Source organism: Danio rerio, chromosome 23 (genome assembly GCF_052040795.2).
Source record: "Danio rerio strain M-AB ecotype USA chromosome 23, GRCz13ab, whole genome shotgun sequence".
In the NCBI taxonomy this organism is placed as follows: domain Eukaryota; kingdom Metazoa; phylum Chordata; class Actinopteri; order Cypriniformes; family Danionidae; genus Danio; species Danio rerio.
In genome coordinates, this window is record NC_141043.1 from 32560056 (window position 1) to 32587013 (window position 26958).

The 26958-nt window shown below is 33.6% G+C and overlaps 5 protein-coding genes across 10 annotated transcripts in view; 1 reads left to right on the forward strand and 4 right to left on the reverse strand.

Annotated features, from left to right (window-relative positions):
- The window catches only part of ube4b (ubiquitination factor E4B, UFD2 homolog (S. cerevisiae)), a 46960-nt gene extending 43866 nt beyond the window's left edge, over positions 1 to 3094 (reverse strand). For 3 of the 4 annotated variants that reach the window (XM_087305022.1, XM_087305021.1, XM_087305020.1), the window contains exon 1: positions 2789 to 3071. In XM_087305022.1, coding sequence (XP_087161148.1) covers positions 2789 to 2812 — 24 coding nt within the window. In that variant the 5' untranslated portion in view covers positions 2813 to 3071. 4 annotated transcript variants of the gene reach the window in all.
- Positions 3095 to 3975: 881 nt separating this feature from the next.
- rbp7a (retinol binding protein 7a, cellular) lies at positions 3976 to 6251 on the reverse strand. Its single transcript, NM_001328329.1, is given in 4 exon segments — positions 3976 to 4583; positions 4678 to 4779; positions 5646 to 5824; positions 6123 to 6251. Coding segments are annotated over 4 exon segments (408 nt in total). The 5' UTR covers positions 6196 to 6251; the 3' UTR covers positions 3976 to 4529.
- nmnat1-rbp7a (nmnat1-rbp7a readthrough) lies at positions 3976 to 19109 on the reverse strand. The gene is given in 7 exon segments (NM_001017629.2): positions 3976 to 4583; positions 4678 to 4779; positions 5646 to 5824; positions 15077 to 15198; positions 16654 to 16837; positions 16925 to 17056; positions 19085 to 19109. Coding segments are annotated over 6 exon segments (756 nt in total). The 5' UTR covers positions 17040 to 17056; positions 19085 to 19109; the 3' UTR covers positions 3976 to 4529.
- nmnat1 (nicotinamide nucleotide adenylyltransferase 1) lies at positions 11250 to 19124 on the reverse strand. The gene is given in 5 exon segments (NM_001328328.1): positions 11250 to 11813; positions 15077 to 15198; positions 16654 to 16837; positions 16925 to 17056; positions 19085 to 19124. Coding segments are annotated over 4 exon segments (816 nt in total). The 5' UTR covers positions 17040 to 17056; positions 19085 to 19124; the 3' UTR covers positions 11250 to 11418.
- Positions 19125 to 19176: 52 nt separating this feature from the next.
- On the forward strand, positions 19177 to 24220 carry lzic (leucine zipper and CTNNBIP1 domain containing). Of its 3 annotated transcripts, none has more exon segments than NM_001002598.1 (7): positions 19177 to 19325; positions 19665 to 19766; positions 19834 to 19969; positions 21602 to 21700; positions 21785 to 21880; positions 21971 to 22052; positions 23645 to 24216. In NM_001002598.1, coding segments are annotated over 6 exon segments (573 nt in total). In that variant the 5' UTR covers positions 19177 to 19325; position 19665; the 3' UTR covers positions 23704 to 24216.
- Positions 24221 to 26958: the final 2738 nt, after the last annotated feature.

A 26958-nucleotide genomic window follows, 5' to 3' on the forward strand; every position in this document is an offset into this window, starting at 1 on the left:
ACAGTATGCCCTTAACTGCTGTGAATGGGTAAAGCAAAGCTAGAACTTCTATGCTCTATTTCGATACCCTAAAATAACACATTATTCAGGCAAACAGTAGTCCTGAAGCATCGGCATTATTTCCAGCAGTGAAGAAGCTTTACTACACTGTGGAGTGAGTCATTCAGGATGGAGAAGGTAAACTGAAGGCCTCGGCTTCTACAGCAAAAACTGTCAGTGAAATGGAAAAAATGTAAATCCATGACTGAGCGAATTAAAACTGCGAAGTAAAACTCGCTTGAATCAAACGGCTATTCATCTCAGTTCACAGACAAACTGCTTTCACAAGTCATTTCACGTTTATATAGCTAAAATGATATCCAAAATAAATTAAATGCTATCACGAGTTAATTAGACACTGAATTTGAAAATGTATACAAGCCAGACAACACATTTAAAGTTAATATGACTGACATGCCTTGATTAAATCTAAAATGGTTTATTCAAGCATTCATTTTATTGTCGGCTTAGTCGCTTTATTAATCCGGGGTCGCCACAGTGGAATGAACCGCCAACTTATCCAGCAAGTTTTTACGCAGAGGATGCCCTTCCAGCCGCAACCCATCTCTGGTCAACATCCACACACACATTCACACACATTCATACACTGCGGACAATTTAGCTTACCCAATTCACCTGTACCACATGTCTTTGGACTGTGGGGGAAACCAGAGCACCCGGAGGAAACCCATGCAAAGGCAGGGAGAACATGCAAACTCCACACAGAAACGCCAACTGAGCCGAGGATCGAACCAGCGACTTTCTTGCTGTGAGGCGACAGCACTACCTACTGCGCCACTGCGTCGCATTAAAATGGTTTAATTAGGCAATTTAATAATAAGATCTGAATATATTGATTGCCAGTTTCACAATAAACGCTACAATGATTTCAGATTTTTAAAATTAGTTTAAATTTTAATTCTCACTAAAACTGTTTGATTATCATGATTTTGAAAGATTACAGAAAATCCTGAACAGCCAGCATTAGTTTGACACAGGCACATCATGTTATATTATTTACAAAGGTATATTTTCTCACTTCTAATAAAGATTAATCTTATTCTAAAGTAAAGGGGTGATATTAGGATAATATACAATTGTTGTACTCAAATTACTCGCATTCATCAAAAAAAAAAAATAAAATAAAATACGGGTGATAAGATGTTGTAAGAAATGTTTATTATCTTATTACTCAAGTCCTCTGATTCAATATTTTAATAAAACCCATTGCAACAAGCTGAATTTGAATACAGTGATAGAGCATGTACACGGTGTTAAAAGAGATACTGATGAGTGTTGTGTATTAATAAAAGAAAATGCACAGAACAGATTATATTATTGCATGAACACTATTTTACTGGTGTTATTTTAATAAGTACATTTGATTAACTTATTTAAAGTACCGTTCATTAAAATCAGCAAAAAAAAAAAGAAAACTTTTACCAATTAGGAATGCATGTTAACTAACTTACATAAAGCTGCTAATCTTGTTTGTTTTATTTGTTCATTTTAAAAGTGTGGGTATCAATTATTTTTCAACTCATATCATAACTCAATATCATCAACAGATAATATTGATAACCATGATCATTTTGGCCACAGTAACTGTAATATAAATTGTTCATACTGTATTGTTACATCTCTAGTTTGACCTATATTATATAATGGCTATTGTATTTAGCAATGCATCATTGTTTAACAAATGCTTGTTTTTAGTGTATTGATACAAATAAAATCTGGATTAATGTGGCTTACAGGTCTCATAACATAGCCGGCACAAAAACACACACAAAAAAACAGCCCAAACAGCACTCAAACATAAACTGGTTAAGGATATTTTTGAGCTGGGCTGAGTTTGGTCTTCATTTACAGCAGTCCAACAAAACACAAAGCCCTGACTGTAAATACACACCAGTGTCAAACAGCAACCAGTGTCACACAACAGTGCCCAAAAAATACGAATACTGTTCGTTTTATAGGTAAAAATTAACTTATTACAACTGGCTGTCATAAAACATTACGTTTGTCTTCAAGTAAAACGAATGGATTTAAGCTTTTTATAGAGGACCCCAGGATTAATTCACTGACCTGACGCCTGACAAAAAAGCTTGTTGCGCATGATTTTAGTTTCTAAACGACAGTACGTGTTTGGCCATTTAACCAAACACGTACTATCGACAAAGCTCAATAACTGAAGGTTCAATTACGAATGTAAGTTGAACTACTCAAATATCTGGTTCAAAATAATTTTATTTCTTCGAACGACAGTCTTTCAGCCATTTTGGATTCCCAGTGAAGAAAAGCTTCACAAAAGAAATTTTAACTTGCCAATTGGTTAGCAACTGAAAAACGATAAAGATTGCATTCTGATTGTGAAAATTAAAAAAAATAAGGACAAGGATGACCGAGGCTTGTGGTAGATCCAGTTTGGCAAATTTATGACATGCTACCGGGCTGACTGGAAATAACCATATTCTCGTTTAATTTCGCTTCTACGACGGCAAGTAAGTGGTCCGAAATAAAGATTCACAACATAACCTCATTTTTCTATTCAAAATTAAATTAATCTGGACATGCTGAGCTGTTGATTAGCCTGTGTCCTGTTAGCTTATCCCATCATTACAGCGATTGAAAAGGGTGACAATGACAAGCCAATAAGCCTTTAATATAGCACAAAAACTTAACAGTCATGCCATCGTATGGTCAGTTTCGACTGTAAATACATCAAACTGTTTGAAAATAGCCTTACCTCTTCAGGACTGAGCTGCTCCATTGCCTTTCTTTTAATTTTCAGCTTAATTATGTTGCTAGCCAGTCAGCTAGCTTCCTTATAAACACCAAAAGTGCATAGTCTGAACCATAAAACATATATCAGTGAGCTGTGATTGTCTAATTTAAATCCTTATATTAAAACATCAAACACGCGTGGTTGCTTTTCTTCGATCGCAAAGCGTTATCTTCGGTTTCTGTTAAGAATGAAACAAACACAAAAGTATTAATCGTCAAAACACCGACGCGGCCATTTTGGATCTGGGGTCACGTGACGCGAGATCGACACATTTCAGGCTGCGGCAGTTCAGGAAACTGATTTCACCGCTGAGGCGACCCCAAGAGACTTGTTTTTCTCAAAACTAAGTCTAATAAGGTTAAATACATGACGACGCATATATGATGTTGGGATATTTGTATAGCTTGATAGCAATTTTATAACATCAATTCTATTCACAACTGAAGAAATAAAAATCAACAAATCCGCTGTTGTGACATTCGGGTTTGCCAGCTGTATCGTTTTAACTCAAATTCCTTTTTTTACATTTTATTATTATTTTTTTTTTTTACATTTTATTGTTATTTATTTTTAAAACATTATTGGCCATTCACTTGATAAAGATGGCACTAACCATTCATAAAATATTTTAAACTATTTAATGTTATTTGAATTGACTAGACTTTTTTCAAAGTATATTTTTAATGTGACTTAAATTATATAAAAATAAATAAATACATACATATTAAACTACCACATCATAGAAAAAGAGCAAATCAGCATTGCCTGATTTGTGGAGACAAATTCTAACTAGCTTCAAGTATTATTGCTATTATTTCTTTTCTAAAAATTGAATCTATGTAGCTTTGTAGTTGTTCACAAAAGAATGTGTTTATATGTTATAGGAAGCTTTAAGTTAATATCTTCATTGTGCCAAAAAATGTAAATCTAGCCAAAATTATAGAGATATTACTATAATTATGGATTATTAAACTGCTTATAAGGCAATTAATATTTATTATTACTATAATTAATATTAGCGATAACAATAACTTTTTTATTATTATTATTAATATTATTATTATTATTTGTTGACAGCAAAGGCTCCTTATGACAAAGACAATGCAAACCAGAGTAGGTTGTTAGTTCATAAAATACAAAGTACATTATAACTTGTTTCAAAATTTATTGCACAATAATAGGCTTTCAAATACAGTAAAAAAAAAAAGATTTCAAGTAATCAAATTAACAACATGTATATGTAGGCATCATAGACTATGCCTTAACCAAAAGTAAAGCTTAACAAACAATAAACAAAAAGTGTCTTACAAAATTCATATTCAAAAGATGCTTGTTCTTTTATTAGACAGATCCTGGTGATAGAATAACTCTATATGTTTGTAACTGCGGCTCTTGTATTACATGTAAACATGATTAGGCAATAGTGTCACAACTTCTGTCAACATGCAGTGTTTCCTGTGGGTAAACTACTGTTGACGTGAGTCTGTTTGTTCTTGGTCTTATAGCGCCCTCTAATGGAAAAGCACTTCAAATCTTGCTCCTAAACACATTCAGCTTCAGTGTGCAGGCCGCCGCTAGTCAGGTTTTGAGGCACAAGTTGAAACTTTTAATTTCCCCCCTCGCCTCATATTACTCTGACTCTGAAGCGTAAACGTTGTTTACACCAGTGCACTTTTTAAGCATCTGCAGCAGCAGCAGGACCTCAGATCACCCGCTTGAACACTTGCTTGCAGACTTGATCTTCACAGTGCAACTCCTGGTAAAGGTTGACAGGTGTAATTGTTAGTGTGGTGATTCATAAAATCATTTTATTAATGTTTACAGAGCAAGATGTTTCATTCCACACTTACCAAATGAAGTTTGTCATCCTCAATCCAGTGTGCCCAGCCTCTGTTCTTCTTCTCACCCTTCTGAACACAAACCAGCTTGTTCCCCTCCCATGACACCGCAGACTAGACAAACAGATTTGTGTTTAATTTCAAACTAGTGCATGCCTAATGTTGAACTCTCATTAAATATTTATAAATGTCATGAATATCTAGATCAGGGGTGCCCAAACTTTTTCTTATAAAGGGCCAAAAAAACAAACTTGATTGAGGGAATATTCCAAACTGTATTACAATAAATTTGCCATGGGCAATTTTCTAATTTAATTGCTAATATTTAAAAATAATAAAAAAAACGTTGCTTTAAACATTTTAATTAATGACACAGTATAATTTTTAACGTTTCATAATGAACATATTATAGCAAAAACATAAACAATTTCATTTATAAGACAATAGTTCAATGCTGAATAGACTAGTCGAGCTGCTTCTGACAGTATTTCCATTTTAAAAGTCTAATTCATTTGCAACCTTTAATTGAAACAACTTTCAATTAAACCAAGAAGCTTAAGGTTACATTAAATTTTAAATGAAGATCTCTATAAAAGGCATTCGCACCAACCAACTCCCCATCACTCTCCCTCTCTTTTCAGATGGGATGGTGGGCCAAATTAAAGGTTACCATGGGGCAACTTTGGCCCTCGGGCCCTACTTTGGGCACCTCTGATCTCATGAGGACACTGCTATCTGATTATGTGTAGTAGTAACTAGTTAGTAGTAATTATGAATGCACAGTCACTCACACTCACACTCACACTCACACTCACACACACACACACACACACACACACACACACACACACACACACACACACACACACACACACATCCACACACACACACACACACACACACACACACACACATATATATACATACAAACACTTTTGCATTAAGTAATTTGTATATTTATAGGTGAACAATTGTAAAACCTTGCAGTGTCTGTCATCCAGTCCCTTGGTGAACTCTTGAAACTCCTCATTGACTCTGAATGAGAAAGTGTAGTTTTTGACGGTGCTGAGAGTCTTGACCACATATCGATCCCCGAGCTGCTCAATCACTTTACGCTGTTTTAGCTTTAGGGCGATCTTGCGGGTGTACAGGCCGATCCCTGTGACAAGACAAAGTTTAGGCCATATTACTGCATGAACCATGTATACAACTATACAGTACAAACAAAACAACTTATTTATTCATTTATTTTCCTTTGGCATAGTCCCTTTATTCATCAGGGCTCGCCACAGCAGAATGAACCGCCAACTTATCTAGCATTGGTTTTATAAGCGGATGTCCTTCCAGCTGCAACCCAGTACTGGGAAAACTACTTATTCAGATATAATATGATATAATATAATATAATATAATATAATAAACAATCCTCCTTGTCACAAGGAAAAATAATATCTTACCTAAAGCAATCATGTATCCTTCAAAGTTGGCATTGCTGACCATGTCCCATGTTCCACAGAAGCTCACAGGCATTTTATTAGTCGTCTACAAACTGTTCCAGTGGAAAACAAAGTGCAAACAATGCCAGACAGAGGATTTCGTGCCTCTTAAATTTGCTGTGCACTGAGTGGGCGGGGCGTCGGGTTCTAATTTGCATTTGGTCAATTCTTTTCATCTCTGAGTCAATCTCATGACGACTTACGTAAGCATAAATGTGTCAGGCAGGTGTGTGTGTGTGTGTGTGCTAATGGTTGGCTAAAACTCTCTCGTCAACACACACAGTAGCTGTTTAAACTTTAGTTATGTGCAATGCAACGCTTGACGGGTTGGAATGGTGCAGTTTGTCCTTTACTAAAGTCGCAAAAAAGGTTTACGGTCGACTTTTATTTTGTTTACTTTGCTTGCATACCCAACATTTTTTCAGGTCTTCCTTGTATGTTGTACGAAGGTAAAAAAAAAAAATTGGTTGTGAAATTATTCCACATACGACATCCTCGTCACATGAGTGCCACAAAACAAAACCTTATCACGTCAACTTACAGTGAATATCCTAAAGGACGATGATAAACGTAGACACCGAAACTTACTATTTTGATCATGTGAGGATGAGTAGGTGTTTATTGATATTTAATCATGTGGCAATATTAGGAGATAATATAGGCTCAATCTACTTTAAATGTGGACTAATCTCTTTAAACTTAAGACCCTTTTTTATAAAACACAAACAATCTGATTTGATTACAAAGCACTGAATACAGTACACACAGGAATAAAAGGTTTGAGCTGTAAACATAGCACCTGCTTAAAAGTTGATATTATATGCAAATACACAAGGCGAAAAACACAAAGAAAGTCTAATTAATTTTGTCAATGAATGAGGAAAAAAATAAGGAATGAAAAAAAACTTCTCTCAGTCACAATAGTTTGCTAGTAGGGGAAACACTGGGGAATTCTTTTTATTATTAACATTTACTATTTGTAAATCTTTCCAGGTCACGAGTGCCTGAGGAAAATGTAGCCTAGATGAGTCAGATACTGTATGTTTATTTTAAGTGTGACCTCAGAAAGCAAATTGCAACTAGTTTCTATAATAAACATGCAATGCCTGGGATTTCCCACTTTTTTGCAGTATGGTGTAACAGAGTTTGTATATTTGCACTGGGTTAAAAACAGGTTGTGCAAGTACAAAAGAAGTTCTTCAAATGTCAAGATGGCAATGGTGAGAACATAAAGATAAAATATGATATCTGATGTGTAAATGCTCAGAGCAAATGTTCTCACTTGTCAAATAAATGTCACTAAGCAAGTGTGGCATTACCATAGCTTAAATTCTAGAGCAACCTATTGACCTGTAACACTTATGTAAGTATTTTATGTTGTTTATTATATAGAAAATGAACATTATTCACAGATTTTGTTTCTTTTATTGGCACAGAATATGTATTATTCTAAACATTTACTATAAAGCATGTAAAGGCTTTTATTGTTCATAAAGTCATTTTATTTTATATAGTTATAGATCATAGATGCCAAAGTTGGCCCACCTTTCATTCAGCCCGCCATCCCATCTGAGAAGTGAGGAAGACTGATGGGGATGGTTTAGAGATTGTCATTTCCAATTTAATGTAACCTTTTGCTTGTTTGTTTTATTGTTAAAAGCTAACTAAATGCTTCAATTAAATATTGTATATGAATCAAATTTAGTTTAAATCTACATAGTGTCTTCTGATGGATAGAGGACAATGCAGAGATGCAAATCAAGACAAAGGCAGGTTCTGCTTGACTTGTGTATTCAGCATTGAACTTCACTGTTCTCTGTTGTTTTTATTGCAATAAGATATCATTTTAAAAGTTATGCTGCATTAGTTAATACTATTTAAAGTAATGTTGTTGTTGTTGTTTTTAAATAAATTACCCAACTTTACCCATAAATTACCCAACTAGTAACTTTTATGTAATATAGTCACAGTATATTTATATGGAGTTTACCTTCAGCCCACAGCTTATAATGATATTTGTTTTTTGGCCCTCAATACAAAACAGTTTGGGCACCCCTGTGTTTTAGATAATAAAGTGCGAAAGATAATGCTGAAAGATTTTATAATATAGTAGCACCCACGACAGAGCATTTTTCGTCATAAGTACAGTGAAATATGCAAACACCAATTATTTCTTTGCATTATCTCTTTTTTAAAAAGTGTACAAATGTATTATAATAATGATAAGCTAATTATTATTATAATGAAGAATTTGCTATTATTAATATTTTGCATATTTCTATCGAAATACAATATAGAGGGTTCCCATACTTTCCTGAACAGCAGATTCAGAGACTTTTTAAAGCACCGTTAATTTTAAAATCAAGCACCTTTGCAATTCATACTCCGGCATATGTAGCACCGTTAAAGTCCTTACTGTACTTAACATTTAATTTACACTTAATATTTACATTAAAAAGAATCAATTGTAAAAAAAAATATATATATTATTTTAAAATAGGCAACACAATGGCTCAGTGATTAACACTGTTGTGTCACATCTGGGTCAGTTGGCGTTTCTGTGTACAGTTTGCATGTTCTCCCCGTGTTCGCTCTAGTTTCCCCCACAGTCCAAAGACATGCGGTATAGTGTATGTGTGGGAATAAGTGTGTATGGGTGTTTACCAGTACTGGGTTGCAGCTGGAAGGGCATCCGCTGTGTAAAACATATGCTGGCTAAGTTGGTGGTTCATACTACCGTGGCAACCCATTATGAATAAAGGCACTACGCCAACAGAAAATAAAATGAATATATATTTTTAAAAAAGTCACGTTTAAATAACTTCAATAAATAATGAATATGTTGAATTCACAACTGGTGATGTTCAAATGCAGATTCAGAAATATTGATAAAATGTCAGTGTTATTGTACATGATTTACATTTCAGATTTTTAATTTAGGAATTTCCACGCTTTTTTTATGTTATTGACAATTGAGTACAATTGTTGAAATAAAATCATAAACTGATTTAATATCAAAAGTAATTCAAGCACTTTCAAGGACCTATGTTTGTTTTGATATTCCAGGGCTTGAATCCATATATCTGAACTTCAAGTACTTTCAACAAGCATGGGAACCCTGATTATACAATGACTGAATGACAACAAACAGGTCCTCCATTTATAAGAACCTATATATGGCAGAGCATGTATTTTTCTAAATACTGAAATACCTTTTTGTACACTCAAGCAGAACATTACAAATAATAATAGCATAATCAAAACTCTCTTTCAGAGACTTTTACAAACATTCACTGCTACAAAGAATCAATAAGAAATGCATTAATGAAAAACAAAGCTCAGCTTGACTTTTAAATCATTTTCAGTTTAATAATACACTGTAAACAATGCTGGGTTCCACACACTTCCCTCATGTTATCCCAACACAAATCAATTAAGTTACTAATTTAATTGTTTAAACTGTTAAATTTACGTACACTGAAAAAAAGGATTCACAATTTTTTTTAAAGCTAAGTGGTTGCAAAAAATTTACACCGGCTGAATTTAAAAAAGGGCAAAGTGGCTCAGTGGTTAGCCCTGTCACCTCACAACAAGAAGGTTGCTAGTTCGAGCACCAGCTGAACCAGTTGGCGTTTCTGTGTGGAGTTAGCATGTTCTCCCCGTGTTCACGTGGGTTTCCTCTTGGTGCTCTGTTTCCTCCAACAGGCCAAAGCCATGCGCTATGGGTGAATTGAATAAACTAAATTGGCCATATAGTGTATGAGTATGTCTGAGAATCTGAGTGTGCATGGGTGTTTCCCAGTACTGGGTTGCAGCTGGAAGGGCATCCGCTGCATAAAACATATCCTCCTGAGACCCCGCCCATTGACATGTGTCCTCTGTAGTGGAAATTGCGTTTTCATGATTTATTTTTTGAGCTACTCTGTCAAGTCCAGTTGTGCTGTTCAGAGGACATCCCGGGCTTTCTCGTGATATGTCATTTGATTGGCTGGCATGCTGCGAATCACTACTTACACTGCATCCAAAATGGCCGACATACAAAAAAAGCACATTTTATGGGAAGGAGAGAGGTATGTAACATTTAGGAACATTTAACACACACACACACACACACACACACACGTTTATTAAAGTGTCAGGAACAATACATTTAGCTTTCAAAACTGTTAACTTTGTATTTTGTTTGTATTTCAAAATATCATCCTTTTTTCTATGTCCACTATATGGACACCAGGACCATCTTAATGTAATTAATGACTGCATTTTGTAGAAGGCAGAATTGAAGCAGAGGATTGTTTATAACAAATATAGATGAGGGAGACTCTGATTTAGAGTCTGACAATCAAAACAATTAGAGAATTGGAGACAATCAGAGAATGACAATCAGTTTTAAATCACTTTTATGTTAAATTTGTTTCGGATTTACATTTCTTCTTTTCTTTTTTTTTAGTTCGGCTCTCTTTCAGACTAAACTGTTTCAGAAATTTTAAGAAAAAATGGTAAAAAAGGCTTTTGTTTTGTTAAATTAATATTGGATTAATATCCCTTTACAGCCTTATCCTGTACAGTTTTGTTGTCTGAGTTTGGCGGTCGTTTCGAACTAAAATGGCCCTGTGGTGCACTACAGTGGACATGCTGTAAAATTAAAAATAAATAAAAGAACTCTTAATTGTAGATTTTTTTACCCAAAGAATGTAGGAAATCACAGAAAAAAAAAAAGATGCAAATTTTCTTTGGGTCTCGGTAGGATATGCCAGAATATAGCAGTTCATTCTGCTGTGGCGACCCCTGATAAATAAGGGACTCATTTGAAGGAAAATGAATGAAGAAAATACATTTAACCAAATAAAATGAAGTAATGTTCAACTTCATTTGTTTGTATAAATTTAGCCATTATATATAGTTTGCAACCACTTACCTTTAAAAAAATTGAGTAAATCCAATGAATCATTTTTTTTCAGTGTTGATTGGACATAAAAAAATTCAGCTGTCCCCCAAAAAACACAAGAATACTGTTGATTCAGCTCATTTTAAATAAGGAGTCTTAATAAATCTATTTGAGTGTAAACTATGCTGAAACTATATTTGTGAATGTATCAATCTCTTTATTTAAAAAAAACCTAAACACATTCAAATGCAAAAACAATTTCACAGCACTTATCATGTATTATTCACTCATTACAACCAGAACAGTTCAAGGAAGCAAAATGGACTATCTTCTGTGCAACGTTCTTCTGTCAAAGTTCCAGAAGCAGCTTTACTCAGTGTTGGTGTATCTCTGCAGAGGAGCGAGGATGACGCCTGCGTTCTTCTGTTCGCTCTCAGCACTGTACAGACTGTGATCCTGAATGTAGCGAACCACTGAGTCAGGCAGCAGGTAGCGCACACTTTGACCCCTGCGCAGGGCACGACGTATGTGTGTGGCTGAGATCTCATTGGTCACCCATTCTCGAACCACACTGATGTTCTTTCGGTGTTTGTACAGGACGTCCGACTGGTTGATGAACTTTTCTGCATCGCTGCCACATCTGGTGATGCAGGTCATGCCGTAGCGGCCCACGATCTCCTCAATGTCTTCAGGCTTCCAAAGGTTCGGGACACCAAACGACTCCAGCACATCAGCACCGCACAGCAGATTCAGATGAGGGTGGTCTGTGATAGATATTTAGGACAATACTACTACTTTTGACTCGCCTTTGACAAGGATTGTGAGAAAATTATGATTTAATTGAAATATGTGTCCTTTCTAGGATGCTGAGAGGCTACTATAGTATATTTAATTACAGTATGGTTAGGCTATAAATGTAAATTACTGTTCTTGTTGCTTTGAGGAGTTTTATTGTTCTCGTTTGCAAGTTGCTTCATGTAAGCATCTGCTTATCTGGCTAAAATAAGTTGCACTACTGTTCAAACATTTGGGGTCACTGAGATAAAACAAAAATAATAATACATTTATTAAGCAAAGATATATATATTAAACTGAACTTAACAATGAAGACATTTATGTTGCAAACGTTTTTTTTCTATACTTTCTTCACTTGGTGAAGTTTGTTTCTCGCCACTTTCGCCACTGGCTTACTTGGTTTTCAGTGGACGTTCAGCAGTGAAAATTAAACTACACTGAACTGAACTTCAACTCTGAAAACTGGACTGAAGCAGTTTCAATTTACTAGAACTTCTATGTTAAGCTGCTTTGACAATCTACATTGTAAAAGTGCTATAAAAATAAAGATGAATTGAATTAAATGGAACGAGTTCTAATTTCAAATAGATGCTGTTTGTATGAACATTCTATTAATTAGTATAAATTATACCAATGCATGTTCATATTCAATTTTATTTATTTAATGTTATGCGAGAGTTTAAGAACCCCTTGGAAAACCCGTTAAAATAGGAATCATTATTTACAAAATAAGAGAGGTCATACAATATATTATATTGTATTTTTTATTAATAAGATTTGAAATCTAGAATAGGATATCTAGAATAAGATATTATACATAAAATATGTTTACAAACAGTCCACAAAATAGAAGATAGTTGTAATTGATAAAAATACCTACTGCAAATGTTTGGTTCTTAATGCTGCGTGTGGTTACCTGGATGATCTGAACCTATTTTAACACACTTTAATCTGTTTTAATCACTTTTATTATTTGCTTTTTATACTTGTCTCTTTTATTCCTGTTTATGTAAAGCACTTTGAATTACCATTATGTATGAAATGTGCTATATTAATAAACTGGCCTTGCCTTGCAACAGTTTTGTTTTGCTTTTTGATGATTGTTCGTGATCCACTTGTTTGTTTTGAAAACTTAAACTGCCTCAATTTTCCAGCATCTTTTGTATATTTGAAGCATATCAGCAGTGACTGTACACTACCTAACAAAAGCCTTGACGTCATTCCCAATTGTAAGAGCAACAAATAATAACTTGACTTCTAGTTGTTATTATTATAGAAAAAGTGGTAGAAGTTATGTTTTACTGATGAATCATCTGTTGAACTGCATCCCAATCATCACAAATATTGCAGAAGATCTATTGGAGCCGCATGGACCCAGGATTCTCACAGAAATCAGTCAAGTTTGGAGAAGCAAAACCATGGTTTAGGGTTACATTTAGTATGGGGCATGCAAAAGATCAGCATAGTGTATGGCAACATCAACAGCCTGAGGTATCAAAACATTTGTGCTGCCCATTAAATTACAAACCACAGGAGAGGGCAAATTCTTTAGCAGGATAGCGCTCCTTCTCATACTTCAGCCTCAAATCACTTTGAAGTTCCTGAAAGCAAAGAAGGTCAAGGTGCTCCAGGATTGGTCAGTCCAGTCCCCAGATGTGAACATTATTGAATATCTCTGGAGTTAGATGAAAGAGGAGGCATTGAAGATGAATCCAAAGAATCTTGATGAACTCTAGGAGTCCTGCAAGAACGCTTTCTTTGCCATTCGAGATGACTTTATTAGTAAGTTATTTGAGTCATTGCAGAGATGTATGGATGCAGTCCTCCAAGTGTATGGGAGTCATACACAATAAGAATTCTTTTTTCACTGGACCATGACTTCATATTCTATACTGTACATTATTTCTGTTAAGTGACAAGACTTTTGTCTAAGCAAAGTCAAACCTTACTGTTCTAAGTAAATTATTCAAAATCAAGACATGATCATATTTTATTTTGGTAAAATAAGCAGAATCTAGAGGCCTTTGCCTTTTATATAAGCCACTTCTGATACCAAATGATCAACTAGAAATCAATTTATCATTTGTTCTTCTTTTCTTTAGGAATATGTCCAAGTTTTGTTGAATATATCTTTTTTTCCCCCTATTTAGTACTGTACAAAATATAATAATTACATGTTTCCTGGAAAACAATTTACATTGACCTTCCATCCCTTAATGCATCTTGTTTCCTTCTGGAGGAAACAAGTTTTTTAATAGTTGTATGGTGGAAAATTCCATCTTACAGATCTTCAATGTTTTTGAAACATTGCGTAAGCATCTTTTTCATCTTAAGATATAGTCTGGGATATGGATAAGATCTCTGTTTGACAGAGTTTGTGCAGAGCCTTAATTTAAGTTAGGGAAAGAGACCCGAGAACTTACGTCAGGTATTACCATATAGATATGGCTGTCTAACCTTTTCTTAGAAAAGAAGAAATCATCTTTAAATATAATTGCACATGTTTGTCTCTTATTCAGAGTTTTACATTGCCAGGACAGTTCCAGGTAACCATAGAGTTTTAAAACGCCTTTTTATTATATTTTGTTTAATTTGATTGAGCACATGCTTAATGTTTTCTTAGGGTGCATACTAACCCTTTAAAAGGTTCACAAATTGATTCTCTTCCTCCTTTTTAATTTTTAATTTAATTTATTTCCATAACAGATAATGTTTGGCTACTAATTTTTGGAGTGTTATAGTAAGTTATTTTGTTTAGCTTCAGATATGGTTTCAGTACTGACTGATCTAATGTATATGCACAAAAGTAACATTGTAAAGCATCCTATATTTAATATGCAATATATTATAAATTCTAATAATAATGACTCAAATGTAAATTTCTTTTTACTTAGGGCCAATTATTGCAGTGAAGACTGGTGCTCACTGCAGAACAAAAAACCAAGTCCCAAAAAACATTTGACCTATTTCACTTCATGTGTTGTTTCGATTCTCAGTTACTAGACCTCTTCTGTTTCAAGTCCAGAGGAATGCTGTCAGACAGTGCTTAGAGGTGCAATACTGTAAACACGCATAAAAATCTTGCTGCACCCTGTTTCTCTCCTGTCCTTAGGGCACATCAGCCATTCATTTTATTGGCTGTCGTCAGGTCTTCTAACAAAGCGACATTTCGAAAGTAAACATATTTTAAAGTCTATTGGTCTTTTGTACTATGAAGGATAATTTACTATACCTGCTTTTGGGTTCATACAAGAAGGGCTCTTTTTCTCCATCTTTCTCCTCTTCCTATACTTCCCAGTATCCACATCATCACCGTTGCTGCTATTCTCGCTGGAAAGAACTGCATGATGATGCCTAACAAAAAAGACATACAATTATCAGATTTAAGGCAAGACACTGCAGGTGAAAATGAAAATAATTAACTTACGTATACAATTGAAGTCAGAATTATTAGCCCATCTGTTTATGTTTCCCCAACTTCTCTTTAATAGAGAGAAGTTTTTTCAACACATTTCTAAACATAATAGTTTGAATTTCTAATAACTGATTTATTTTATCTTTGCCATGATGAGAGCAAAAAATATTTGACAAGAAATTTTTCAAGACACTTCTATATAGCTTAAAGTAACAATTAAAGGCTCAACTAGGTTAATTAGGTTAACTAGGCAGGTTAGGTTAGGTGGGTTATGTGCAGTCAGGTGCAAAGTTCTTGTTTAATTTTGCTATATTAGAGTAAATAATTTTACAATGGGATTTTAAGCATCTACATCACTTCATTATACAAAACATTCTGCAAACAAGATTTTTTTTACTAAATTAATTTGTAAATAAATGAAACTATTCATGAATTTCTTTTTTGTAAAAAAAAAAAAAAAAAAAAACGTTAAATTTTGAATATGTATAGAACGTAAAGTTTATAATTTAGAGAAAACTGCAGGTCAATAGGGTGAAAACTTACGTAACATATTTACCACCCTGCTTCCAGAATTGATTGACTAAAATCTAGGTTTTTGAAATGTTGTATTTAGATATGCAAATTAGATATTCATTAAATATGCACTAATTTCCATTCATTTTAGCATAAAGAAATAATACTGGATGAAGTCAGGTTCAGACTTGTTTAATTTATTTGACATATTACAGTCAAAAAAATTTACATGCCAATGGTATTTAGGTAATCTATATCACTCTACAATTCAGAAAATACCTCAAACAAACAGATTTTTTAAAAAGTGTCACTTATTTTTGCAGAATAAACCACAGATTAATCAAGCAAACTATTTATGAATATATATCACTGTAAAGAAATAAATGGATTTAAATGAATAAATAAATATGAACATGAATAAAACTTAGCTGATTTAATTCTCGACTTTAAAGTTGGACATTACATTATAAATATACAGTCAGAATATGTGTAATAAATAATAATAATAATAAATAATAAATAAGTGCAATAAAAGAATCACTTAGATGTTTCAGATCTTTTCTTTCCATTAAACACTTAAAATAGAGAAATAAAACTTAATAAAAAAGCCAAAAAGGGCAAAACAGGTGCATGAAGACAGTGTTTTTGCCTGCAGTGTCATATTTTAATATCAACATAAAACAATCATTTTGACGCAGTAGAATATCAAAGATGACGTCCATCCACACAAGTTAACACACTATCAGATGGGACACTGAACTCATGCAAAGACTCAAAGCACAACAACAGATGCAAAACTCGAAGGGTGTGACATTTATCTTTCCCTTCAACAAAAGTGAAATGTTCTGATCTGAAAGCACATGATCTAAAGAGATTCTCACCGAACAACTTTGGCCGTCTCCACCCACTCAGGCTGTTGACTCTCCCAGTCATCCACCGTGATCCATTCAGAGCTCTCCGTGGCCAGTCTAGCCATCTCCAAGCGATGACAGGCTTCAATCAGGCCTTTCTTTTTATAGCCATCTCCAACTGGAGAGATTATGCCTTTCACCACTTTGTATCTTCCTGAGACAGCAAGAAATCTGAAGTTATGCATGTGTAATATGCAGGTTTTAATTGATAACAAAAGCAAGCGTGTGTCCAGAGATTTACCAGTGTCCTCAAGGTGATCGCGAGCCAGTTCGAACATACGCAGATGCATATTTGTGATGGGGTTGAAGGAGCCACATGCCAGCAGAACCAGCTTGATTTTCTCTTGTGACGCCATCGATCATGAGAAAGACGCTGTCGGAATAGAAGATAAAATAAATCAAGACAATAAAAGCGCAACTAGGCATTTTATTTTTGAAGACAGGAATTTGTAGCATAGATTTCAAAATGATGAAAAGTAATTGTTATTTTACAATTTGACTGTCCTTCACATAACTAGGTCAGCAAAAAAGCTTTTAATTATATATATAAATATTTTTATTATTCTATATATATTATTCTATATTATTATTAATAAATTGTTTTTATTATTACTGTTTCGAAGAATAAATCACAGATTAATCAAATAAATTATTTATTAATATATACCAAATCTTCATTCATTCATTTTCTTTTCGGCTTGTTCCCTTCATTAACCTGGGTCGTCACAGTGGAATGAACCACCAACTTATCCAGCATATGTTTTACACAGCGGATGCCCTTCTAGCTGTGATCCATCACTTGGAAACACTCATACACACTCATTCACTCACATACATTACAGACAATTTAGCTTACCGCATGTCTTGCGCTATAGGTGAACTGAATAAACTAATCTGGCCATATTGTATGTGTGTAAATGAGAGTGTATGGATGTTTCCCAGTACTGGGTTCCAGCTGGAAGGGGATTCGCTGTTTCGATTTTTCTTTACATTAGGAAATTTCCATTTCCTCTTATAAAAAGAAATAAAAGGTTAAAAAGTCAAAGATTTTATAATAAATAATTAATAATAAAATGTTGAACGGTCACATGCTCTTTAGTCATATTTGTATAAATACGGGTCAGAATACGTTTGCAATTTTATTTCAGCATAGATATATCTGTTTCACTAAATGCCCATAAAACATTATTTCTTCAAAATCTACTAATTTTTACAAAAGTTATTTGAAATATCAAAGCGGACACTTTCTTGACATATGAAATTGCTTTTATGTGATGTTTAATGTGATTCAGACATTCTAATAATATAAATATAATCAGTGTTGGGGTAACAAATAATGTGATTTGCATAATAATATTACTTTTCCAAATAACAAGTTATTACTTAAAAGATGCTCTACTTAAAGTTATAATATTTGAGTTACTTTTTAGTTTAACTATCATGCACTCAATGAGAAAATATTTGCTTTATACTTTCAATAATCTGTATATGCGGCACATATAGCGGATGCGTCAAGAAGTTCTCAGAAGATAACATTATGCTAACTATTTTTTTTTAAAGGTAAATGAAGGTTATAGTGCGCTGTTAAATGCAGAGCTCCTCTAATTAAAAAAAAAAGAAAGAAAAAAACTGCTAGTTCTGAAAAAGATACTATTTAAAAAAAGTAATGCCAAAGTAATGTATGGCCCATAAAAAGTAACCAAGTAACACAACTAATTACAATTTGGTGAGTAATGCAATACATTACTTTCAAAAGTAACTCTCCCTAACACTGAATATAATTATATACACTACACACACACACACACACACACACACAAATACAAAAAAAAAAAAAAAACTTGTCATTTATAAAAAAAAAAAAATTTAAGTTTGTTCCTGAGGAAATTCAAAATGCTACAAAATCACCAAATCTTTCCATAAAGAAAAATCTGTGATAACTCTAAGGTTCTTCCTGTTTCAAAAGAAAGTAAGAGGAGGTATTTTACTATAGTTAATGACTATACTATAGAAAACAGGGAACAAGGAAGGAGGGAACAGGAAGGACATTCCTACACAGTGAATTCTATGTAGTGAGTAATTAGTTTACGATCAATTAACCTATTTAATCAACTGGGCTAAAGAATGATATTAAAAATAAATGCACAATTGTGCGCAATAATGTGTTATATAAGCAGGACTAAACGTGTTTACTTACTACCAAATCAATACATCAGTCTCGTGCTTTCCATTGAGCTGAGTAAAAAAAACTTCCCCAAATTTATGATAACGAATGCCGCGAAATGTAACGTTAGTAAAGAAACAGAAAACCAGATAAATGTGTGGTTGTCAGCACTATATATACACAACACATTTTTACTGTCTATGAAACAACATAGACTGTACGGTATACAAACATTACCCTTCTCACGACAGCTGCAAGTGTTGGACAAATGATCAATGCGCGTGCGCACATCATACGCAAGTCCTACGCTTTCGTTGTGTTCGTAATCATCAACTCTGCGCAAAGTTTACGCAGACCGACCATAGGCTTTCTATCGAAGATCAATAGCAAGCCACACCTTAGCAAACTGGACTTAGGAACATAGCAATTGTAATTTTATCTTTAACATTGGGAGTTTTATTAATTAAATAAGATACAGGTGAGAGATACTATTTTATTAAGCTAAAACATTTTCGTTTAGGATTCTTAAGTTCGTGCATTGGTTTGTTTATATGTGAGTGCAAGCTAAGCTAACTGCGCAGTCAGAGAGAATAAAGCACTCACTGTCTACAGAATGGGGTTTAAATCACTGATAGTAAACAAATAACAATATTTAACTTCACATGACCAACAGTAGACACTATTTCTGATCATATCAGACATGACAGGTGTGACATTCACAGATACAGTAGCAACACTATAAGGTGACCATGTTCTGTATGAATAACCTTAGAGATTGCTGAAAATATATTGGATTATTTTAATATTTTTTTTAAAGAATGGCTTCTAGAGGGAAATCAGAAACAAGCAAACTGAGACAAAACATGGAGGAACAGCTGGACCGGTTAATGCAGCAGCTCCAGGATTTAGAGGAGTGCAGGTAAACACATCTCACCAGCTCTTTCAATAACAAAATATTACACGATTATGATCATTTTTCATTGCAGAGAGGATCTTGAAGAGGAGGAATATGAAGAAACCAAAAAAGAGACACTAGAACAGCTGAGCGAGTTCAACGAGTCACTCAAGAAGCTGATGTCTGGGAATATGACACTAGTTGATGAATTAGGAGGAATGCAGCTGGTAAGAAAAAGTACATTGAATTGTATTAAAGAGATAGTTCACCAAAACAATAAAAGTTTGCTTACCCTCAAGTGGTTCTAGACATTAAAGAGTTTACACAAAAGAAAATATTTTGAAAAATGTTGTAAACCTTATTGAGGTAAAGTTGGTTTTATTTTCACACATTCATTCATTTTAATGCTATCTATATTGTTTACCACATTCCTTTGAATATTCAGTGAGAAAAATCACATGTAACTTTAACTTTAAAACTACATTAGCACTATTTAACTGACTGTAAATCATGTTGTACTTTAATAAGTCATTTGCTGTTGATGTCATTTCCCAATTTAGAATTTGCAAATAATTATTTTCTGAAACTATATTATTAAGGGGAATGTCTGAATAAGTAAATATAAAATCAACTTTACCTTTTTAGAAAACTCTAACCATTGAGATTCGTAGTATAAACAAAAGAAAAATAATATATCTTTTTTTAAATACTGTAAAATACTGTATATATTAATAAGAATATGGATTTCAATGGCCACCAGTTTCCATAATTAAAAAAAAATACAAATTTTATGTGAGTATGTGTTTTTTAAAAGTAGAAAGAAGCTCAAACAAGCTTGAAATGAGTGGAGGTGAAGCAAATAATGACAGAATTTCCATTTCTGGGTGAACATTCTGTTTAACATAATATGAATTTACATGTTATAGAATTATCATTATTATTATAGATTATAAATCAAAGTGTTTGGGTCAAAGATGAGGCGTCCACATTGTTAAATGTACAATTAATTCAATATACATAGGAAGTGTCTAGTATAATGGTTTAGCTTCTTTAAATAAAAATGTCAAAATATGTATGAAATAAGCTTTCATCATCTTTTAGTGTAATGTTTATTAGTTTAACAGAGAGCAGGGTCATATGGCGAAAATGCAATCTCGATAATTATTTTACATATTGAATGATAACGATGTATATTTTGATATAAGTTGTTAATAAACCGAATAATTAAAAATGATTGAAGCCACAAAAATGACTGGATCCATTAAATGGCATAATATATTTTCGGCCGATAAATTTTCAGTGGCCAAAAATTCAGTACATCTCTTATATCAACACACTTTTCGATTCCCATTGTTGCACATTTCTGCAGTGTGATTGGCTCTTAGATCATTATAGAGTAAAAAAGTGCAGAGCTTATCATTGTTATTGACGTACATTTTATCGTGATTCGATATTATATGCTTTATAGCAGGGGACACCAAACTTGTTCCTGGAGGGCCGGTGCCCTACAGATTTTAGCTCCAACTCTAATCAAACACACCTGAACAAGCTAATCAAGGTCTTACTAGGTATACTTGAAACATCAAGGCAGGTGTGGTGAGGCAAGTTGGAGCTAAACCCTGCAGGGACACCGGCCCTCCAGGACCGAGATTGGTGACCCCTGCTTTATAGGCTCAGCCCTAGTTTAACATACTTGTTCTGTTCATTATTCAAATGTATAACAGAAAAAGTGATCATACTAAACTTTAGTTACATGCTTAATGTCTTGCTGACAAATGGGTAAACCCTAGGGTTAAAAAATCTAACTATTCACACAGAACAACCTGTGATTGTTTAATGTCTAAGTAAATTTTTCTCAGGCGATCCAAGCTGCCATCAGTCAGGCGTTCAAGACTCCTGAAGTTATTCGGCTGTTTGCTAAAAAGCAGCCAGGGCAACTGAGGACGAGACTGGCGGAGGTGACCAACATTGTTTAATACTGACATTTTTTAAATTTACGACCCCCTGCGTGCTTATGCTCATGTGCTGTTTGATGAATTCAGATGGACCGCGATGTGATGGTTGGAAAGCTCTCTAGAGATGTGTTCACTCAGCAGAAAGTAGAGATCCTCACAGCTCTGAGAAAACTTGGCGAGAAGGTGAGAGGGTTATTACTGACACTTAACTGATACTGCGTCTGTTTCAAGACTCGTGTGTGAAATGATATCTATGCTTGTTTGAATGTGCAGCTGACAACAGAGGATGAGGCGTTCCTCGCTGCCAACGCTAGTGCCACTTTGAGCCATTTTGAGAAGGTCACTGCGAGTCTGGGTAAGATGGCAATCAATCACGTGTACTATTGAGGCAACCTATCATGTTTTCTGGAATATAAGTCAAGTTTTTGGATCTGAAATCCAAAGCAAGTTATATAATGCAGTTCATTTACTCACCACTGGTCATCTGATGTCACTTTCTTTTCTTCTTCAGTAGAATATTAAAGTGATTAGTTCACCCATAAATCAAAATAAAGTTTTAACTCATCCCCTATTTGTTTCAAACCTGTTTGAATGTTTATTCTTTTCTGTTCAACACAAGAGAAGATATTTTTAACAATATTGGAAACTGCTAGTCTTCGACTTCTATAATATTTTTTTGTTCCTACTATGGAAGTCAATGGCTACAGGTTTTCAACATTCTTCAAAATATCTCTATTTGTGTTTAATTGAAGAAAGAAATTCATAAGTTTGTATAATTTTGATGGTGAGAAAACTGATCAAACTAGATAACACAGTTCATTTACTCACCTCAGGTCATCCGATGTGACATTTTCCTTCAACAGAACATAAAGCCATACAGTTCATCCTAAAATGAAAATAAAGTGTTAACTCATCCCCCCATTAGTTTTAAACCTGTTTGAAATTTTTCTGTTTAACACAAGAGAAGATACTTTTAACAATATTGGAAACCGCTAGTCATCGACTTCTATAGTAGGAACAAGGAATACTATGGAAGTCAATGGTTACAGGTTTTCAACATTCTTCATGATATCTTCATTTGTGTTCAACTGAAGAAAGAAACTTATAGAAGTTTTATCCTTTTGTGGGTGAGAAAATTATGAGTCAATTTTTATAAAACAACACAGTTCATTTACTCACCTCAGGTCATCCGATGTCACTTTTTTTTCTTCAGTAGAACATTAAAGTCATCAAGTTCAGCCTAAAGTGAACATTTATAAGTTTTAATTCATCCTCCAATTATTTCAAACCTGTTTGAATGTTTATTTTTTTCTGTTTAACACAAGAGTAGATATTTTTAACAATATTGAAAACAGCTAGTCATTGACTTCCATAAATACTATGGAAGTCAATGGCTAGGGGTTTTCAACATTCTTCATAATATCTACATTTGTGTTCAGCTAAAGAAAGAAACTCAAAAGTTTGTATTTTTATGAGGGTGAGAAAATTATGGTCAATTTTTACAGTTGAAGTCAGAATTATTAGCTCCCCTGAATTATTAGACCTCCTGTTTATCTGTTTTTTTATATAATCAATGATTCCCTTTTTGGCAGTGTTTTGGTTGATGCAGGGTTTTCTTCTCCCGTATTACACAGAATTGTCACACTATAAATGTCTCTTACTTCTTTCCCTAGATTAACATCAAGAAGTCGTAACAATGAGAAATGTTGTTTTTAGTGAACGTCACAGTCATTTTTGTTTGTTTTATACTTTTAATGTAAAATAGCTTTGGCAGGTTAGCAAGAAGAGCTAAAATAAATATATTTTCAATGTTTGCCAACATTTGGTTTTATTTAGGGTCTACCTGTAGCTTATCTATACCACATCACTGTGACTTATTTTCTGGAAAACATGGTATGCTTGCTAAATATGATGTCTTTAATAATCAAATATGTATTTATTTTCCAGGATCTGAAGATAAGATAATGGCCTTAGCCAGTTCTGGAGTTGGAAAGACTCAGACATAAAGTTTTACTTGGACTTTTCTTGTGAGCATGGCCTAAATGCTGCCTGCGACTTTTACAATATTTACATTTTGTGTTTGTTTTCTTTTAGTTTTTTGTAATATTCATACTTGGAACAGAACTGATTGTATGTGCCTTTATGTCTTCAGATGATCAGTCATTTGGTTTGTATCATGTACATTTTATGTTTGATTGTACGTTCTGATTTCGGTACGGTGAAAAAAAGTGTTTACATTTCTGCTGAAAGACATTCACAGTCATTTTAGAATAGCTCTAATTTTCCTGAATACAAAGAGGTAACATTTCCTTTATTCACATTGAGTTTATTTGTTTAACCCTCTGGTTGTAATTTAATTTATTAACCTTATTATCAAATTGTTTGCCAAAAAGCCTTTTGATGCTAGTATTTGATAGTAAAATAGACTGTAAGTAATCACTATGCATTTTAATTTGCTTTTTAACCGCTGTGATATTTGTAAATATTTTGTATGTGAATATATTTGATGATTAACTTCTAAAAGTTGTCAGTGTTTTTTTCTTTTGTAATTTGTCTTATTTTATTGCATTACAAATTTTACAAATAGGAAAAACTGCTTTGATTATCCATCCACCTTATGTGTGCACACTTCTAAACATTATACACTGCAGTTTTTTTATATAAGCGAATAGAATGTGAATGTAATTTTACCATAACATTGACTGGCTTTTGAATCTTTTCTGAATCATTACGCAGCACTGAGACTTATTATCAGAGATAGATTTTCATATTTTTAGTTTTTAAGCACCAGGTGGCGCTCGAGTCCAACAATACTGAGGTCAAATTGAGCATCAACACTATGGCCTCATGAGAGATGAAATGCCTGAGGAAAGATCAAGGTGAATCATTAAAAACCTTTTGGATTTGGAAACATTTCTTTCCTTCCAACTTAAGAAGAAGGAGGATGATACTTTTTGTTTTTGTAGCAAATAATAAATTATTTAGGCATAGAAACAAGCCCATATACATAATTGTATTGTATTTTATTCATGCATTCATTTTCTTTTCAGCTTAGTACCTTTATTAATCAGGGGTTGCCACAGTGGAATGAACCGCCAACTTATCCAGCAAATGTTTTACACAGCGGATGCCCTTCCAGCTGCAAACCATCACTGGGAAACATCCATACACATTCATTAACACACATACACTACAGACAATTTAGCTTACCCAATTCACCTTTACCACGTCTTTGGACTTGTGGGGGAAACCGGAACACCTGGAGGAAGCCCACGCGAACACAGGGAGAACATGCAAACTCCACACAGAAATGCCAACTGACTCAGCCAGGGCTCGAACCAGCGACCTTCTTGCTGTGAGGCAATTGTGCTACCCCATGCGCCACCGTGCTTTCCTGTAGTGTATAATATATTATTAAAATGCATTTTTAAATAGTAAATAAAAACATAAAATTATTATTATAATAATTATTATTTAAATAGCTATATAAAAATACAACATACAGTTAATGTAAATGTACAATGTACACAATCATGTATTTAATCTATAAATATGTATATGTGAACATTATTGTTATTTAAGTCCACTTGCAATATGTAACACCCACATTTACATACACAAATTTTAGATTCAATATACAAATCTATATTTATTTAAATATTCAGTGTTGGGGAAGGTCATTTTTGAAAGTAATGCATTACAATGTTGAGTTACTCCTCAAAAAAGGAGTTATGTACTTATTTTTTATGGAAAGTAGTGCATTACGGTACTGCCTGAGACTTTTTTTAATAGAGGAGCTTTGCTTTTAACAACACACTGTATAACCTTTATTCACAATTGAAGTCAGAATTATTAGCCCTCCTGAATTATTAGCCCCCATGTATTTTACCCCCAATTTCTGTTTAACAGAGAACAGATTTCTTCAACACATTTATAAACATAATAGTTTTAATAACACATTTCTAACAACTGATTTATTTAATCTTTGCCATGATGACAGTACATAATATTTGACTAGATATTTTTCAAGACACTTCTATACAGCTTTAAGTGACATTTAAAGGCTCAACTAGGTTAATTAGGCAGGTTAGAGTAATTAGGCAAGTTATTGTATAATGATGGTTTGTTCTGGAGACAATCGAAAATATATATTGCTTAAAGGGGTTAATCATTTTGTCCTTAAAATGTATTTAAAAAAATTAAAAACCGCTTTTATTCTAGTCAAAATAAAACAAATAAGACTTTCTCCAGAAGAAAAAATATTATCAGACACACAACAATTTCCTTGCTCTGTTTAACATAATTTGGGAAATATTTAAAAAAAGAAAGAAAATTGTTGACTATAACTGTATCTTTAAAAAATAAAAATTATAATAATAAAAAAAGATAAAAAATAATGTTGCCTTCTGAGAACTTTCTGATGCTATACATGCCGTACACAGAAACAATTCATTGGATTTACTTATTTATTTATTTTTACGTCAAGTTATTGCAAACAATTTATTTGGGCTGAATTTAAACAAACAAATTAACTTGAACATTATTGAACTAAATTTGTTTGTTTAAATTCAACACAAATAAATTGTTTGCAACAGTTCTGCATGCAATACTTTTTTCAGTGAGATTAATGAAAGTTGTAAGCAATGTTTTTACTCTTAGTTTTTGTCTTAGTTCAGTGAAGTCACTGTCCATTGAGACTATAATCCCCTTTTCTTCCATGTGTTCAGAATGATGAAAATACTTTTATCACAGAAATGAAGGCTCTGCCATTTTGATTTCTGTCTGTTCCTGTGGGGACTGCATTCTCTTATTGAGTGTGATCCAACGTGATTACACAAATTTTGATTCAGCTAATTATTTTTAAAGCGAACTGATCTAAAAAGTAACTCCCCTTGACAGCCTGAAATATCAAAAGTTTGCGTTATTATATACACACACACACACAAACACACACACACACACACACACACACACACACACACATATATATATATATATATATATATATATATATATATATATATATATATATGAGCAATATCACATGAGTAGCACTGTGTTATGGCTGTATATCGGCACTGGTGGGAGGCGTTTGGCAGAGGGTTGGCAGAGGTAGCAGACTGAGTGCCTTAGTGTCCCACCAGTGCTGATATACAGCCATATCGCACTGCTACAAGTAAGATATTGCGCTTATACAACAGTTCGACGGAACAATCGTGTAAATAAGAAAAATCGAACACGGAGAGTCTAAAAACCCCTTT